The sequence below is a fragment of the Lonchura striata genome, chromosome 7, assembly GCF_050655825.1.
Source record: "Lonchura striata isolate lonStrDom1 chromosome 7, ASM5065582v1, whole genome shotgun sequence".
Taxonomy (NCBI): domain Eukaryota; kingdom Metazoa; phylum Chordata; class Aves; order Passeriformes; family Estrildidae; genus Lonchura; species Lonchura striata.
In genome coordinates, this window is record NC_140709.1 from 20,772,293 (window position 1) to 20,791,007 (window position 18,715).

Genomic DNA, 18,715 nt, shown 5'->3' on the forward strand with positions numbered 1-18,715 from the left:
GAGGGCTGTCCCGGCGCGGGCCCGGGGCACGGCGCCGGGCGCGGGAGCGGCGCTGCCGCGGCTCCGCCCGGGCCCCCGGCCCGCGCCGGCCGCTCCCGCGGGCGGCGCCGCTCGGCCGCCCTCTGGCGGCCGGGCCGGGCGCGGCTCTGCTGAGTGCTTTCTCATGAAGTACAGAATCAGCGAGTTTCATCGATTCATCTGGCACGGACATACTGCGTTATAAATCATTAATTTGATTGAGAATTTAGAGCTCCTTACCTTTCAAGCTCTGGTTCCACTGGCTCTCAAACACTTGCATATTGACAAATGAATAGCATTGATTTTCCTTGAGTAGATTGATTGCTTAGATGCAAAAAATTATCTTTTTTTTTTTTTTTTTTTTTTTTTTTTTTTTTTTTTTTTTCCCCATGGACTATAGCAAAGGAAGAGCTGCAGCTTTGATCTCACTGACTGGAAGCCTCTTCTATTCCTCTGGCATACAGTTTTGGTTTTTTTTTTTGAGGCAAAATAAAAGAATTGCCTTTTGTGGCATTCTCCTCTGCTATGCCAATTTCTTAGCTGTACCCATTTAGCAAAAGAGATCTTTAGATACATTTTCTTAGATTTTTTTCATCGTACTGTTCAGTATCCTGATGTTAAAAGTAATTTCTTTTAAAATGCTAAAGAAACTGTGGCAGTAAGGCAACCAACTAAAAGGCAGATGTGATATGAAGTAGCACATGTATTTAAAAAAATCACTTGGTACAACCAAAGAAATTACAACAGAGGGTAGAGAACACAGCCCATGGAGAAGTCTGAAAGGCACTGGCATATGATCACCATTTGAACTAATTATTTGTCCCCACACTGTAGTGCAGAGAGGAGTTACAGCTTCCTACCCTCCTCAAAAGGTACTCAAGGCAATTTGACTGTAGAGTGGAAGCTCATGGTCATAAACTGATTACTTGGTAGATACTATATAGAACCTGAAACAATTTATAGAACATATTTCATAGAAAATATTTAATGTAGAATTTGCAAAGCAGGGAGAACTACTGTTCTGCATTCCTTCCTTTCCTCATCAGTTTTAAAATAATGTATACATGAGTATCATTAAAAGCCTTGCACTTTGAAGGCCACACTAACGCAACAGAAGGGTGTGGGTGTGTTTCACTGTACATTAGAGTCACCTTTCTCATGCTACCTGTCGGGTTCCTTTCAAGGGCTACTGTTCACAGGCTACACTGCCCAGCTCATTTTTCACGGAGAGACTTTAGCACACAGTTTCATGGGAGATGACAGGATGAACAGCGGACTGGAGGAAGGGTCCAGGAAAAATCCTGAAATGTGGAGCGCACCTTCCTTTCACTCACCCACAGTGCGTTTGTTGCTGAGGGCGGGGGGACGGGACAGACACGCAGCGCTCGGGAGCGCCGGTAAAATACTCCGGAGCTGCTGATTTCAATTAAGCCTCCAATCCAAACCAAGGCAAGGTGAAGCGAGGGGCGGGATCACTAAGCCGGGCCCAGGTGCGGTTCCTCCCGCCCCCGGCGCTCCGCGCTGAGGCGGGGCCGCGCAGCCGGCGGCCGCGGGTCGCGCCCGGCCGCGGGCGGGCCGTGAGGGCGGCGGGCCGTGAGGGCGGCGGGCCGTGAGGGCGGCGGGCCTGGGCGAGCCCATCGCGCCGTGCGCGCGGGGAGGCGGGCGGCACGGACGGACCGACCGACCGGCGCGCGGGCGGGGGGAGCCGCCGCCAGCCGGGTGCGCGGCAACCTGATCCCGGCCCAACATGGTCGCCGCTCACGCCTCCCATTCCTCGTCCTCCGGCGAGTGGATCGCGTGCCTGGATAAAAGGTATCGGCATCCTGCCAGGAGCGGCTGCGGAGGGATGCGTGTGTATGTATGTGTGTGTGTCTGCGCTGACACCCCTCTCCCCTCTCTCCGTCAGATCCTGCCTTACATAAGGAGCGTGCAGGTGGGAAGCAAAACGCCTGGGGGAAGCCAGGGCGGCAGGCGAGGAGGAGGGCTGGAAATACTCTGGGCAGCGGAGGGGACAGGCAGTCCCCATCGGGATTGCTGCTCCCCGCTGGGAAGATGCTGCACGGGGTGGGGGAGAGGGCCTGGGGCTGCCAGCCGGGCACGCTCCGTATCGGCCATGGCAGACCCACTGCGTTCTGCCCCGTCCGCCCTCACCTGCCCTCACAGCGCACCTGCCGCTGCCTCGGCTCGGCTCGGCTCGGCACACCGCCCCCGCCTCCCGCGGCCGCACCGCCCCCGCCCAGCGCCGAGGCAGGGCGGGCGGCGAAGGACGAGTCCCTTCGTCCCCGCTGCGGCGCCCCGGGCCCGCGGGTGTGCGGCGGCATCGCGTGGGTGGGAGGCACGGCTGGCTGACGTGTGCTCAGAGGTGGTGTGCGCGCTGCCAAAGATACGGGAAAATTATTATTATTATTGAAAAAACAACGTTAAAATTCTCCGCAGTGCTTTCTCTGTGCTGCAGCCCAAAGTCTCGAAATGTCGAGTCGCGTAGCGGGTGGTTTGAACGCCCTTTGCTGTATGCATACCTTTGATTCTTAGGTTAGTTCGGAAGTCATTTAATATCTGAACACTCACTGTGTCTCCTGTGATCTAGGAATTTAGTTTACAAAAATGTAGACCACAGACACCCTATGCAGCTCAAAAGAAAGCTATTAGAGAGAATTCCCTTATGCGGTGTATGGCAGTTAGCTGAACATCCTGAGCCAGCTTTTGACAGATGGTGTAACTTGGGGCTGTGCTGTGGAGAGAACCATTTGTGCACACAGAGGGGACCTTCCCCTTCTCGTAGTTTCTCCCCTTTTCAGGTAATTCTTAGTCTTGTAGGACTGCACTTACTAGGTTTTCATTAGCAGGCTAGGTAGCAAACCGTAAGTTAATGAAACTTTTGGGCTAGACGCTCTAGACACCTACCACAGACACTGGTCCTCCTCTGTATCATGACACTTAAGACTAATCACTTAGAGATCAAATAATGTGTATAAATGTTGAAAGAACTTGTAAATACAAACAGAACTGCTGATGGTAATCTAGCCGTCTAAGAATCAAAGTGAGGCCTCTCTGTAAAGTGACATTGAGTGGATGTGAAGGAGAACGTGAGTCCCAGTACTTTTAGTTTGGTGATCCTGTCATTTCTGTTTTCCTCTATGCTGTGAGATCCAAATTGTGACCTAAAATTCAGGGCTTAATGAAGTACATAACCTTGGGGAGTAGATTATGTATTTAGCAGACATATGTGTGACATTTAATTTAGAAATCTCTCTGTCATAATTAAGAAGCTGACTTTCTGTCATAATTAAGAAGCTGACCCTTTCTGTAGCACAAATTTCATTAGAGCAATTAAGGTGAAACTTTCTTTTTGTTATTTGGAGTAAGCTAGTAGCACCAATTTGTTGAGTGGAAAGAATCAGTTCCAAGTGCTCTTAAGAATAATGCCTTACCCTTTCCCAGAAGACAGTCTATATGTAAGACAAACCCATAAAAAGAAAAATTTTAGGTTTTTTTCCTGGTCTCTGCTGTGCTCTGCTTTGTGATCATAGGAAGTACACTTAGGCATTTGATTCTGGTTTTCCACCTAAAAATGTAGATAAAGTGTTTTTACTTAACTTATTTCTATTTCTAAAGCATATTTATTTTCTATAGATAATCTTACCTGTGTAGTAATTTGAATTACTATCTAAGTCAATGTATTTTAAACCTTTTAAAAATTGTATCGAAGTTTCTATCCCAAGTGTGAATTCTGTGAATAGGGATCACTAATGATCCCTATTCACAGAACTCTCTATAGAGTACCACGTGTTTTTACTAAATAATAAATGAAGTTTTAGTATGTTTAAGTCAATGAATGTATTTCCAGGAGGAAAACAGTTCTAAAACTGGTATGCTTTAGAATATTAAGTGACCCTCAACAAAGACAATTAAAATAACATGTAATATGGATTATGCAATATAATTATGTGGGGGAAAAAATTTCAAAATGGAAATAGCAAAATACATCATGTGTAGAAATTATGTATTTTGTATTTGTTCTTTAGGTTTTTCCCCAAATCATGTATCAAAGTGGAACTAATAACATTTAAAATTAGAGCACATATAAAAATTAAGAACTGCCAAAATGTTACAGGAGAAATGTTATTACTGTGTAGGGTACTGGTGGGCTGTGGGCTACCAGTAGTTTGTCCATGTGTAGTTGTCCAGCTTCCATGTGTAGTTACTGGCCACAGAAGTCAAAGATGCACACTTAAAAATCAAGTACATTGGACAGTTTTTATATTAAAGTTACAAGTGTAAAGGTAAGGAAAATTTCAGAACATTATGCTCTATCAAGAATATTTTATTTTTGCAGAGGTGAGAGAGGATCAGCAGTGAGCAACTGTACATCCAGGTACTACCTGGAGATGTAAATAATTTTTCTCTTGAGGAAACCAGTCCTTTTACATTTGAAGTAATAGTTGCCTTACCACTTATTTCTTAGGGAGCAGAAGTATCCCTCTAATCTTAGTACTTTTGTGTATGTCTGCTCTGCACATAATTTAAAAAAGGGTCACTGATTTATGCATATGTGTACAGTTAACTTAGGAAGAATGTTTTCTCTATTCTTATGTGTTCTTTCACACCAAACACCATCTGACCCAGGAAATTTCCATGTTGATGATACCTTTACTGAATGGTAGATAAAGTATTTTTTGGCTGGTTATGGCATCTGATGTTTTTCTCTTAATTAAATGTAACCTTCAGTGCCAAAACAGGCTGGAGGAGTGGATCACAGGGCAAAGCATATAACTTCACTGGCCTGTTGTGCTAAGAATGTTATGGTCTTTTCCTAATGACTTATAAATTATTTAAGTAGGAATGGGCTTTTCAAGGACATATGATACATACTGAACCTTTATAACCTTGTCATCCTTGTTAGTCTTGTAGCATTTGTGTTTGAAAAATGGAAAATAATGCATCCTGGGTAGTATCTCAGACCTGTTCCTCCCACAGATTTGAATGTAAATTCGGATTGAAGCTCCATAACAGCAACATATTTGAATCAGGATTTGGTTTTTTAGTTCAGTGTAACGTGTTTGAGATGCAAGCTTTGCTTAGTAGTAAACAAGGGATCCCTTGTGAGCATACAGATAGGCTAGAATGAAGAATTAATATTCTGAGAGAATTGTTGTAGAATAAATAGAGAAAATGCTTGTCATCCTCTATAACCTTTAATTATGTCAAAGATAGTGGGATATAGATTTATAATCACGTAGTATTAGGAATACAATTGCATTATGGTGCTATTTTATTTTAATATATATTTTTGTGTAATTGGTAAAACTTACACTGTCTTCTATATAAATTCCTCTCTTGCTTTTTATTTGTAACAAATCCATAGGAATATCACTATTTCCATGTAATTTGCATCTGAGCAAAATCATGGCTATACACTGCAGTTCCGGTTGGCTTGTGTGCTTTGTGTTTTCTCTCTGTGTGGTGTGTGACTAAGCTGGTATATGCTTGGATCAAGTCAGTGTGGGGGTATAGCAGCAGAAGGCACTGCAGTGGATGTGGAAACTCAGAGCTGTATAGACATAGCCTAAGTGCCTTCTAGCGCTCATGTGAGGGTGCAGTCTTCTGAGAGTGATGAATAACAAATTTATCTTTCCACATCATGCACCTCATTTTCTAGTTCAGTGCAAAGGTGCAGTCTTCTGAATAATAAAAAACCCTTTACGTGCTTTCTTAGAAAAACCAAAATAATTGTTTGTAGGTCTGTGCATTTTATCAAACATGTGAATTCAGATTAAATCCTAGTGAGAGCTGGAGTTGTATTTTAAATGAGCTGTTTTATTCTTTGCTCTCTGGGTTTCACATTTGCAGTATTGGCTTCCATTTGTTACATGTGATTGCAGTAAGTTACACTCTTGTGCCATGGACAGGTATTAAGAGGAGGAGAAAGTTAATGTGTGTAAACATTGTCATAGCCCACCAGAGCAAGGCACTATGTGCACATGCTTGTTAGGACATGATACATTAAAATTTAGTTGGTAGTCTTGTGAAGTGGCTGCACAATTAGTATACTACATGTGCAACTGTAGGTTTTCTCTTTCACCAAATGATACTGGAAACATGTCTGAACTCTTGTTGCCTGAGTTCTTTCTGACATGTTGTTAGGATTTGATCTCCAAAATCCTATACTCTGAGCAGATTAATTTTCTTTTATAACAAAACTCCATGTTCTAGCAAAGGAATAAAAAAACCCAACAAACCAGCTGATTGAAACTGTGCCCTCAAAGTCAGGTGTTCACCAGCTATTTTCCAAAAACAAGTACTTTTCTATCTACCATGGCATCTGTTTTTGTCTGCATCTTGCAATTTGCTACATTTAACAAAGCTTATCATTCTAATGCTACTTCCTTTGTGCTGTATTTTCTGCACAGTATTCGGCGTGATCAGTTACTATTTCTTCTGCTTTATCAGTATCCGTGAATGTTTCCTGAGCTGACTTTCCCTTTCGTCTTTGAATTCGTCAGTTGTCAAAATGCATGCAAGTGTAAATCTGTAAAACTTATTTCATTGTTGCTGTAAACTTTAAATTTTCACTAGCTGTTACAATGCAGATCCTAAATTAGGAAAGGTGCATTTGGCATGGTGTTATTGGTGAATAGTGGTGGCCAGAGTTTGAATTGAGGGATATTATCACATGCATATTGTTCAATTACAGATTTCATTTGCAGTGTATCTCAGAGTCTGTCTTCATATTAAAGTGCTTTTAATGTTTATTATGTAGCTACAGTGCTGGTTAATGCAATTACATCTGGATTTACTCCTGTCAAATGGCTTTTTAACTGTCCTGAGCTCCAGTTTAATGTTTATGAAATTTGGAGGTTTAATTCAATAAGATTTAGTCACATCTTGATTACAAAGCATCAGTAATATATAAAGAGTCTCACAAATGAAAGAACATAATTTTGCATTTTGATTTCTCTTGAATTATTCTGTCTTTCTAGAAGCAAACAAAGGTGGAAAAGAGTCTATTTCCTCCTAGATATATATTGTTCAGTGGTGTATTTTTAACTTAAGTCTTTATGAATATAACCAGTTAATAAATACATCTTTTGCCATTCACTCTAGATACAGATCTAAAAATTGATCTTTTGGAGGGATGCATAATAAATACATCAGGATATGTAAAGAAATGAGCACACTTGGTTGCACTGTTTAACTCTCCAATAATTTTTCAGTGTATTGATCAAGCTTATTTAATTGAGTAATATGATAATGAGATAGGTAAAAGAGAGTCCCCTATATTTGCCTTCCTTTTGTCCTCACAAAAAAAGATGGAACTCATCTAACTGCAGCTGGCAGCCAGTCGGTCTCCATTTAACTGGCTGGCCATTTGGTACTTGTGTAGATCAGGATTATCTACAATATTCCTTGTAATTTATGTTGCAGGACCTGAGAGATTATCACAGGGATTCTGAGTGTAGGTGACAGTAGTAATTAGCTGAAAACTAAGCATGAGCAATTTTACTTGTGTTGCCTTTTTTTTTAAATCTAAACTTCAGAATGATTTAGATGTTTAAGAGTCTTAGAAAACGGTGTTTAAATAAAATTCTATTTCCTGTTTGTCAGAGGAAAAGAGAGTTGGAATCCCAAAGTCTCTTAAAATGACATTCAAGAGAAAAGAATAGTAATTTGATTATTGTTTAAAAACCTCAAGATGAGGCTTTTCCCGTGACAAGGGAAAGAGGATCTGAAATCTGAGTGTTGAAAACAGATTTAGTAATACCATTGTAAAAAGTGAAAAGTGCTCTTGGTGGGAGTTAATTATCTTCTGTTGCCATTGAAGTAAACCCTTATCTAGAAACTACTTCAGATTAAAAGTAACTTAATTTATTGTTAGATTTGAGTGCCTTACTCAATACATTAATGCTAAAATGCTTTGACAGATCACTGATATTGCACTCTTAAACTTTCCTTTCTCAAAGAGAAATGAAAAGTCAAAGAGCCTTACAGCATTGTGTGGAGGACGGAGTTGCAGTATTGTTCTGCTCACATGAAGGAAAGATGGTTTGTTGGTACTGGTATTTTTCTGCATTCTGCAGCATTTTTCTACATGTCAGGAAAGGACAGAAGAAAGTACAGATAAATTATCTGGTTTTAATTGGCATTCTTTGGTGCTGTCTACTTGCTCATGTTTCACAGCTGAATATATTTTTTAAAGTACTGTTAAATTCACTAAATGGTCCATGGTGAGGGTTACTGATACTTTCCACCCATAGAGTTTGCCTTTGCATCTTTGCATTGATGCTTTGGTTTTAACCCAGCAATGAATTAGTTTTATTTGTTTGTTCTAGTGTTTTAACTGTTTTCTACAGTCTCAACAGAAAGAAGAAATAGATCCATCTGCTCATCTTTTGTGGGCAGTTCATTGCTGTCGGAATTGAAATACTGCTGTTTTAAAAAGTTAAAAAGATTAAGGGAAGGGAATTCAATGCTTTCTTTCAATTAGAGCATGATTCAGGTTTTTGAACATGTTTTATAGAAATAATAATTTTCAAATTCTAGAGGCATCTTATCAAAGAAGGTAAAACCACATATATTCTGTTTTCTCAAATGTCAAACCCACTATCAGAAAGAACCTAAAGAAAAGGACATATGGTAACAGAAAGTAATAGGTTATAGTTGGATTAAGTTTACAAAAGCAAATCAAAAAACTCCAACTTGTTTATTCCTTCTAGGTTAAAAAGTCTTTCATAATATCCCACATAAACATGCAAATAGGTTAATAATCTTAAAAATACTTAATCTGAGAAATACTTAATCAAAATAGGTTCTTTTATAAAGCTATGTATATTGCATGTGAACAGAAATACTTTGCCCGGGTTATGTATGTGAAGAATTGTAAGAGTTGTCCTCTGTCTGTATTTGAATTTTGAGCTTGAGTAGTTTACATTTAAAAATCCAAGAGAGAATTATAGAATGGCTTGGGTTGGAGGGGACCTTATACTGTCTCATTCCAACCCCTCTAGCCATGGGCAAGGACAGCTTCCACTAGACTAGGTTGCTCAGGGTCCTAGCCAGCCTGGCCTTGAACACTGCCAGGGATGGAGCATCTGTGGTGTCTCTGGGCAAACTGTTCCTGTGCTTCACCACCCTCAGAATTTAAAATGTATTCCTAAACTCTAAATTTCAACCTACCCTCTTGCAGTTTAAAACCATTGCCCCTTGACCTGTCACTAAATGTCTTGTCCTTCTCCAGCTTTCTTGTAGGCCCCATTAGGTACTGGAAGGTGTTCTAAAATCTCCTTGGAGCCTTCTCTTTTCTCTCAGCCTGTGTTCATAGGAGAGGAAGTCCAGCCCTCTTGTCACCTTCATGCTCCTCCTCTGGACTTGCTCCAGCAGGTTCATGTTCTTAATATGTTGGGGGTTCCAGAGCTGAATGCAGGGCTCCATGTGGGGTCTCATGAGAGCAGAGTAGGAGGGGAGAATTATCTCTCTGGACCTGCTGGCCATGCTGCTTCTGATCCTGCCCAGGATGTGGCTGGCTTTCAGGGCTGCCAGCACTGCCAGCTCAACAGCCTTACGAGGATAGACTTTGGGCAGATTTTCTTTATAATTGCCTTTCATAGGTAGTCAAGCAGACATTGTCAAAAGATTGTTTTGTGTATATAAAATATGCTCCTGAAATCTTCACATCCAAGTAAGGAGGGGTAAAATAATCTTTAAAAAATGCCTTATTGACATAATTGAATAGAAATGTGTAACTAACATTGATGCTATCACTTGTATATGTATGCTGTGATGTTGTATTGAAGAAGGGGAAGATAAATGATGTATTGTGTGAAAACATTACTAATCACTTACTATGCTCTGAAGAGGCAAATTAGTAATATAAATTAGAAGGCATTTTTGGGTCAAACAAAGCAGAAAGGCTTGTAGGGTAGTGAAAATAAATTACTCTTGCATTTCATGCCTTCCTAATAAATTATTTGGTAGCCCTGCTTTGCTACTCTTGAAGTGCCCCCTTGGCTTTGGCTACAGTGAAATGAGATGTCAGCACAGTTTGACTTAAAATTTATTTTAAATTGAGTGGGGTGGTCTAGGGAAGAAGTGCTTCACTTGCCTTAAAATGTTTTTATCCAGCTCATACATCTACCAAATGAGAGCTGGAGGATTCTCATTGGTTTAATATATTTGTTCATTCTTTTAGATTAACCTATGGTCCTAATTCCATACATTGGTCTTGAGATTTCAGAAATGGATACAGGACAGAAGCTTTAGCAGAAAAACAAGTGGTAGCTGAAGACTCATTGAAATATGAGTCATGAATATGAGATTGTAACTCTGCAGCATCAGCAGTGAAGGGATACTTCAGTACCATCAGCATCAATGTACCAGAACAGAACAGAAATAAATCTGCACCAGCAGTAGTTTAATAGAGGAGGGCTAAGCTCAGTGAGACTGAGCAACAGTGGTGATCACAGAGAGCTGTGTTTAGGTACTCTGATGAGGTATCTGGAAAAGTCTTTCCATGGGCTTTTGGAGCCATATTGGGAGTGTAAGGATATTCTTTGGGATTGATTTTTGCAGCATATCTTTGTGTTCTGAGGAATGATTCCTTTTTTGATTAATACCATTGTCTTTTTTAAGTGTGACTACAGTGACAATAAAGCTTGAATATTTCTCCATCTGCCACCAGTAGTACTTTTCTATTAATAGACTGACTCATTAATGGTCTAAGGACTATATTATAGCATTAGCTGTCTAAAAACTATGCTTTACAAAAAAAAACAAGTTTACAGTCAGATAGCTGTGATGAAGAAATAAATTTTGGTGTCCTGTCTTGTTTATGTTCCAGGTTAGGGAGCTTGTACTTAGGAAACAGAAAACAAAATTTGGCATCATAAATAGTTTAACATTAAGTTAATGATAATGAATGTCAAGTTAATTATAATTGCAAGCTACCATGACAATTTTATTAAAATATGCTTTGTAGAAAGTGGTCAAACTTTGCCCGAGTTTTGCAGGCCTGTGGAAAACCAGTTAATTGATGCCATGGTACATTTTTCTCAGTAACTAATACTTGGATTTTGGAACCAGATTAATTGCTATAGATTATAAACACTTAGTAGAAATGAGTTTGAGTGCTACTAATACCACTGTTACACTGCATTCTGAAATTTTACACGGGCAAAATTTCATGTGCTCCCCTAAGGGTAAGGGCCACCTCAGCTTGGGAAACCTGTTGTTAATTCTGTACTCCTTTAACACTGAGGACATTTCCCAGGAACTCTGAAAAAAAAATGTTAAGGCATCTTGTTGTCAAACAAGTTGAATCCTTGTTAATTTTTATGAATAAAAATTAATGATCTTAACCAGATGGCTAAATCTTGAATTGGATGATTTTCTGAAAATGATCTCGTCTTTTTGAATTGTTAGTTTTTGCTGTTATTTTTGAGAGTCTGTAAATTAAGGTAGTTAGTGTTTCAAGAGTAGTGTCGTTTGGGTAGGGATCTTGTATAAGTAGATTGTAAATCTGTTTGCAAGCTGCACCTCCTAATCTTCTTAAAAGGATTTTGACAAGAGAGTTAATGCTTATTAGTACTTGTCAGCTAGTGCACAATCAAGAAAAAAAGAAATGGGTGAAAATCTTGCATGAAATATTTCAAAAGAGAGCTATTGTAGTTGATTGTAGTTTGAAGTGGTAAGAGGATGTCACTGTGATGTAGAAGCAAGTGCATACACCAGAGAATTATTATTCTCATCTGTAGTTAATAAGGGTAAATTGGAGTATAAACGAGAATAGAGATTTAATCCCTCCTAGACATAATTTAATAAGAAAGATGAGATATTGTGATTCAATGCAAGTAGGATCTGGGTTTCTTCACTGAGACAAAGATTTTGATTCCTTGAATTCTTTGATTTCAAAGAGAAATCTTTAAAAAAATCTTCTTTGAAGGAGTGCTTGCACCGTTAGTATAACAATAAGGTGAATAAAAATATGTATTTGTGAACTTAGTCTTCTTTCATTATAGCTGCCTGACTTCTGTTCATTATAAGCTCATCCAGTGTCAAAAAGGACATTTTTGTCAGTAAAATTAACTAGCAACATTTGAGTGAGTGATAAGTCTAATGATTACAAGCAGTTATCTCTCTTTCTGTTATGCCTTTATACAAGAATAATTTAATCTGATCCAGCATGATGTCCTAGGAAAATTCTGTTTCTTTCTGTCCTTAGTGGTTTGCCTTTAGTCTCTTATAATTTCTTTTTCTAATGCTGTCAGCTAGTGTTTGGCTTACCTGCTGATTTATAATATTTGATAATCACATTTAAAGGGTGATGCAGAGCTAAATCACTTTATTTTCATAAATGTATGGAAATATGCTGAACTGCTGGTCTACACACTACTTTGTTGTAGAGAGTTCTGCAGTTGTATTTTTCTTGAAATCTTAGTTTTTTCAAAAGGTGTTACTGTAAAAGATTTTAAATATTTTAAATATTGGAATTAAAACTCGTGACTGTTACCGATGAAAAATAAAGATCCTTGCTTGCATATTTAATTTGTCCAACACTAAGAGACAGAAACTGTGGAAGAGAATATACATATTCAAGTTTTCCTTCTTCCTTGAAAGTGAGAAGAGGAAAGTCAGTTTATAGTCAGTAAAATGCAGAAGAGAAGCTTGGATGTAGGAGTTACTGTTGGTATGTAATGCTTTCCATTTAGCTAGATAGAGAACATCTGTTTTGGGCACTGATTCCACAGACATCTTGTGTTTGGACATCTGTTTGTTAATGCTTTCTTACAAAGCTAAAACTACATATCATTCAAAGATCTTTAGGATAAGTGCTGTATCATCATGTATACTTGTACAGTGATGCTGCATTGAGACCTTGGTGCTAAGTGGGCTTCTGGACACTGCCTGTGTTGAAATGATAAGAATCATGCTCAAGTTGATAAAGGGCAGTTGTTAGGATGTCTTGGAAGGACTTATGTAGTTGTAAAATGCATTTTAATTTATATTATGGTGTGATATTTAATGCAAACATTTTTAAGTTTGGTGCATGCAGGTGGGGATGTTTCTATGATTAAGCCCTTGTCTTTTGTTTTCTTTTATTTTCTTTTTTTGCAGGCCTTTAGAACGTTCTAGTGAAGATGTAGATATAATATTCACACGACTGAAAGAAGTGAAAGCTTTTGAGAAATTTCATCCAAACCTTCTCCAGCAGATATGTCTCTGTGGATATTATGAAAATCTGGAAAAAGGAATCACATGTAAGACAGCTTCATATGATTATGTATTTTATGTAGATAAACTTGGGGGTTAGACTGTGATTGTCTTTAGGAGACTGATGAGAGCAGAATCAGTGGAATGTTTACAGTCACAGTCATGGGGCAAAGCAGGACTAAAGTGCTGCTTGCTCTACAAATGCAGTGTGTAGTGAATCTATGGTAGCAAGGCATACAGTGGGATGTAAGACTCTGCCACTGTTCTGTCGAAAGATTACAAGCCAGTCATTGGACTTAAGCCTCATTCTTCCCCTATAAATGTATTATTGATCGCTTTTGCCAGTGCTTTGTGCAGTCGGGGGCAAAGGTGTGTCAGCAAGGCACATCACTGATAGTGTGTGGTTTCCAGGCACCTGGCTAGCACAAGCCAGACCTGCAGAGCTGCAAACTGCTGCAGGGTGCAACAGCTCCGTGGCTGCGCTGGCATGGCAGCCTATGGGCCAGATGTAGGTGCTCACTTGTGCTTGGTCTATGAAGCTAAGATGGGAATAAGTGGTAGTCCTGTGAGGGGAATGCATACCAGGGGAATAGCTGATGCAAACCTGTGGTATTAGTAAAGTCTCAGAAACACCTCAGATAAATCTGGCATGCACCACTGGGGTTTGCTTAGAGTAACAGGGATTTTGATGCTCTGTAATCACACAGTTGGAATGCCTGGACATCAAAGTCTTGCAGTTGCTGTTCAGCTGGAACTCTTACTGAATTCATTGGTAGCTGTGTCTGCATTAGAAGATAGTTAATTAACAAACCAAAGAAACAAAACAAACAAGGAAAAACCTTTTCTGAACAATGTCCCTTTGAAATTCACAAAGAGAACAGTAGAACTAACTGGGGAGAAGAGTGAAGCACTTCTATGTGCTTTCATTGTTTCCATAGTGTATTGACTAGTTTACTAAAATATGTACTTTCTTTCTAGTGTTACTGGAAGTATTACTGTAATAGTAAATAAGTAATCTCATATGGCAAATGGTATGGTGACAGCAGTAACTGCAGTATTGCAGTAATATGTGAGAAGATGTTTATTACTGTTGCTAAACTTAAAGTGATAACTTTTATTTACAAGATTTCATCTTTCCAGTATTCCGACAGGGTGATATTGGGACAAATTGGTATGCTGTCCTGACAGGATCACTGGATGTGAAGGTGTCTGATACAAGCAACCACCAGGTAAGATAGATTTTTCATTGCGACCATCCAGTCAGTAGTACAAAGGAAGAATATAATTTATGGTGAGGTAGATAATGACACATTCTATACAGATATTTTGTAATATCTGTCTGTATATGTTTCTCTGTGTTTCTTTTAGTCTTAGTTATCCTTAGTCTAAGGAAGGCAAATCATACCATTGATTTCAAGAAACTGAAATGTAATACTCTGGAAATGGTTCACATTTTAATGTGAAACAAGATTCCTCTGTCTTTTCTTGTAGTGCTATTGAAGTTGTACTAAAGATTGGAGAGTTGTTAATTCATTCCCTAGAAATATTTTAATTCAGTTCTTCTTCAGGAAGTTCAAAACGAACCCAATGACAGTGCAGTCTAATAACAGCATAATGCAGTCTCCACTGCAGAAATGGGGAAGTGGCAGACTATTGGATCTGCTGCCATGTTGGACAAGAAGCCTAGAGGTAATACTTATTCAGTGTTAAGAAACAGAAGAACAAGTAAGATTCTCTCCAAATTTAAAGTGGTTTCTCAGTATCTTGGTGCTCCTGGATTTATAAAATTTAGAGTAAATAAAAATCTAAAGGGAAGAGATACTTCTCGTAGAGTCTTTCATCAATGTTGTCTTGTGCCATGTACTTGCTGCTGTGAGTTTAGTCTTCTGGGAAGGCATCCTGTCCCTTCTCTGCTCCCATGTTTGAGATCAGTGATTGTCCCATGATGTAGCTCGGCATGGGGTTGTACCTGTGATAAGGGGCTTGTTGTGCCTTCACATGAGTAGTATAGCTACCCTGGACTACTACCCATTTTCCCCATCTGGATTGAATATTGCATGTGTAGCAGGGGGATGGTGATGGTGTATTCTTTGCCCAAAGTTTGATTGAAGAAGGTTTTTTGCTCATAGCAGAAATTTGATTTTTTTCACTTTGTTGAGCATTGCATCACCATTGAAATTGGGTCAGAATGCAAGTCAAGGCAGAGTAATGAATCTTTCTATTTCCTGCAGTAGAATGGTAGATGCAAAAGGAACTTTTTGTATTATTTTTAGCAACCTCTTCACTGAACTAAGTAGAGATTGATTGAGAGTATAATTAGCTTAATTTGAGCAATTCTTGGCATAGCCTAGCTGTCATTGGTATTGTCACAATTTGGAACAGTACTGGACTCATATGAGACCCTTTTCTGTGCAAGTCTAAAGCAATCAGGATTTTCCGGTGTTTGCCAAAAGATGGCACTACACTGTTGAGAAGAATCAATGTTCTTTACTTAGAAAGTAATACATCTGCACAATCTGGATGTTAAATTAAGAATCTCTTTGGAGTGTTGATTTGTTCCATTAGATGGAGTAGGGAACACTTCAGTTTCTTAATGAAAATAATGTAAATATTTTTTCCTACTTGTTCAGGTTAACTCAATTTTCCTGCTAGTAGGAAGCTGTTGAACTACAATTCATGTAATTCTAGTTTCAGAAATTATATTCCGTAGCTATTCCTTACCTCACCTTTCCTTCTCACATGAACAACAAACTGAATTCTTACCACTGCCTAGTTGCCCTAGAATACAGCCTCACTGCCAAAAACATGGCAACCCATGCGTTTACCATTCCTGTCTGAATAATTTTGATGTTTGGTGACTCCTAAATTTGAGTCCAACATTTTCGCTGGTTTTGCTCCAGTTTGGGGTTTATACCATAGCCCTCCTTGTTCATTCTTGGTCTCCTTCTCATTCTCCTGCCTGTAGCTCCTGCATGTGGTTCCTGTACAGTCTTGCCTATACTTTCTTGTTGGCTCAGTACTGGTCATTCTTGAATTTGAAGTACTTGCTAGCACTCCCTGCCTACTGTGCTCACTAGGAACCCAGATGATGGAGGCAATAAGGTGGTGTATTGCTGGCACGGCAGCCCTGGCGCGCTCAGTTGACAGCATTGTGCTCCCAGCTGGGAATGGATGACCAGTGCTTAAGTAGTAGGGCTACTTGGAGCACATTTTCCAATCACATCACCCAGGGGTGAAGGGTTCCTTTGCCAAATTGTAATAATGACTAATTGCTCTGCTATTACTATACCATAAATGGCACTAATGCTAATGAGAAACTTCCAGCAGAGCAGGATAGATACAGGTGTTTACCTGAGTGTAGAAGTTTGTAAAGGTACAGAATTATTCCATCTTTCCTAGCAGGAGAGAAGCTAACTTGGTATTTAGCTTCCTATTGGTTAAAATGTCTTCAGGCATGACTAATAAATTTGGACACCGTTTAATACTTCAGATAAACAGGAGGTTGTATTAGATGATATCCTGAGTTTTCTTGCAGCTTGAATTATCCTATGATAATATGATGATGCCTACAGTTTTAATGTAAATACAGAAAATAAGTTCTCTTGTTTAAAAATGAGTCTCATTTTGCTAGGTGTTTATCTGTGTACATGTGCTACCTCTGTACAGTCACCTTTGGTGATTGGTAGCTTTCTCCCATTAGAAGTGCAGCAAGTTACGTGCACTTGGTCCCTACTAAAAATGTCTCAATAGCCTTTGTTCTTGCACAAGCATGTAGGAACATGTCTTGCACTAAAAATTAAATCTTAACGTACTAATGGATCAAGACTTCAGTGTAGCTAGTGAGATATTAATTCACACATATTTTTGCTGCACAGCAGTTTACTAATCTAGATGCCAGTGATTTCTTTCAGAAATATTAGTAATACTGATTAGGACCAAGTTGAGAATTCATAGAAACAGAAATATTGATATTAGCTATTATTTGAAATTACAATAAAAGGAACTGTTACATCTATTGCTTTAAGGGCTTTAATAGGGACAGACACAGCTAATTAGGATCTCATAAAGCCTTGTTTTCGTACTGGTTTGGAAAAACCCTTTCTGCTTGCAAAGCTGTGTTTTGTCACGAGAGGGCAGTGGTAGAACACAAAGCAAACCCGAGTGTGTGCAGAGTTCGGTGCTGGAATGGCCACGTTGTAGATCCTATTCGGCTATTTACTGTACACACCTGTTTTAACGAGTTTGGCCAGGGAAAATTTTGCTGTTACTGTTAGTTTTGTTCCACCGGGCTGGTAAAATGTGCTGGTAATTTCATCTGCCATTGGAATGGCTACAGAAATTTGACAGGATTACTCATCCAGTACATCCTGAGTGGAGTCTGCTGTCTGTGAAAACTATTAATGGATTTTTCTGGACATTCAACAATCAAGAAGAGATCGAAGAGGACTTTTTCCAAGGTGAAAACGTCTCACTGTGAATTCCAGAGGTAACTGTAATGAACTGTTTTGATCTTGCCTCAACTTGTTCGTAACAAATACCCTGATAAATACAGTACTTAAAAGTCATAGAAAAATATAGTAAAGGTACCTTCAAAATAAACAGAAAATGCAGCCTCTGTAGAATGTATCAGAAAGAGGTCTTTGCCCTCAGTCATGATCAGATTCTGAATTTCATTTTTATTTGGCACTGTTGCCTATCCAATGTGGAGATACCTAGTAATAGAAGGTTTTTCAGAGGTATTCCTGGTTTGGTGTTTTTTAAAAAATATTGCTGATACATTTCCTTGTGTGTATTTAATTTTTGAACTCTGTTTTGAAGCAGAACAGTCTAAGGATGACTGTTGGCAATGTCTCAGAATAAAGCTGGGAATAAATGCATTATGACAAAGCATCAGGGTTACAATATTGTTAGATTCTGCAACACTGATTTTTTTTGAATTTGAGCCTTTTACCCCAAAGATTTTTCTGATAAACTAAGAAGGAATGAAGAGAAAAAAGACAAAGACCAAATAGCAATTTGATCTTCTGGTTTGTTTTTTTTTTTTTCTGTATTTTGCCAGCTGACTTATAGTACGTGCTGGGGCCTGTTGCCAGCTTATCTTGCCTATGTTTTGAGGTTTTTTGGCAGGTCAGTTTTTAAAAATAGACCAAATTGAACATAGGCTATTGACTTAAAAAACAATTAGCCTGTTTTAGAAAAGCTATAAAGAAGGACCTGTGAGTGCTTGGATGGTACAGCAGCATCAGCTGTAAGAAGATGCAGAGGGCTGGGGATGAAAAGCCAAATAAGTTAGTGGGGTTGCTGAGAAGAATGTCTCTGAAGAAAGAGGTTCAGATGTTCATGTAAGAAATGGGAGAATTTCACAGCTCTTTGAAACTGAGGACAAAGGAGGTGTATGATAAGATGAAGTGTTAGCAAGGAAAGGGATTTAAACAGGGTAGTCCTTGCAATACTTCTTTCAGCATGTAAATGCCATTATATATTTTAGAGGTAA

The 18,715-nt window shown here is 39.2% G+C and overlaps 1 protein-coding gene across 4 annotated transcripts in view; it reads left to right on the forward strand.

Moving 5' to 3' along the window:
• Positions 1–1,661: 1,661 nt before the first annotated feature.
• RAPGEF4 (Rap guanine nucleotide exchange factor 4) overlaps positions 1,662–18,715 on the forward strand; it is a 152,007-nt gene continuing 134,953 nt past the window's right edge. For 2 of the 4 annotated variants that reach the window (XM_021552515.4, XM_077785053.2), the window contains exons 1-3: positions 1,663–1,830; positions 13,126–13,268; positions 14,362–14,450. In XM_021552515.4, coding sequence (XP_021408190.1) covers positions 1,766–1,830; positions 13,126–13,268; positions 14,362–14,450 — 297 coding nt within the window. In that variant the 5' untranslated portion in view covers positions 1,663–1,765. Of the gene's footprint in view, positions 1,831–13,125; positions 13,269–14,361; positions 14,451–14,541; positions 17,708–18,715 lie in introns of those variants that run through there. The other 2 variants (XM_021552514.4, XM_085584427.1) reach the window with 2 other exon arrangements.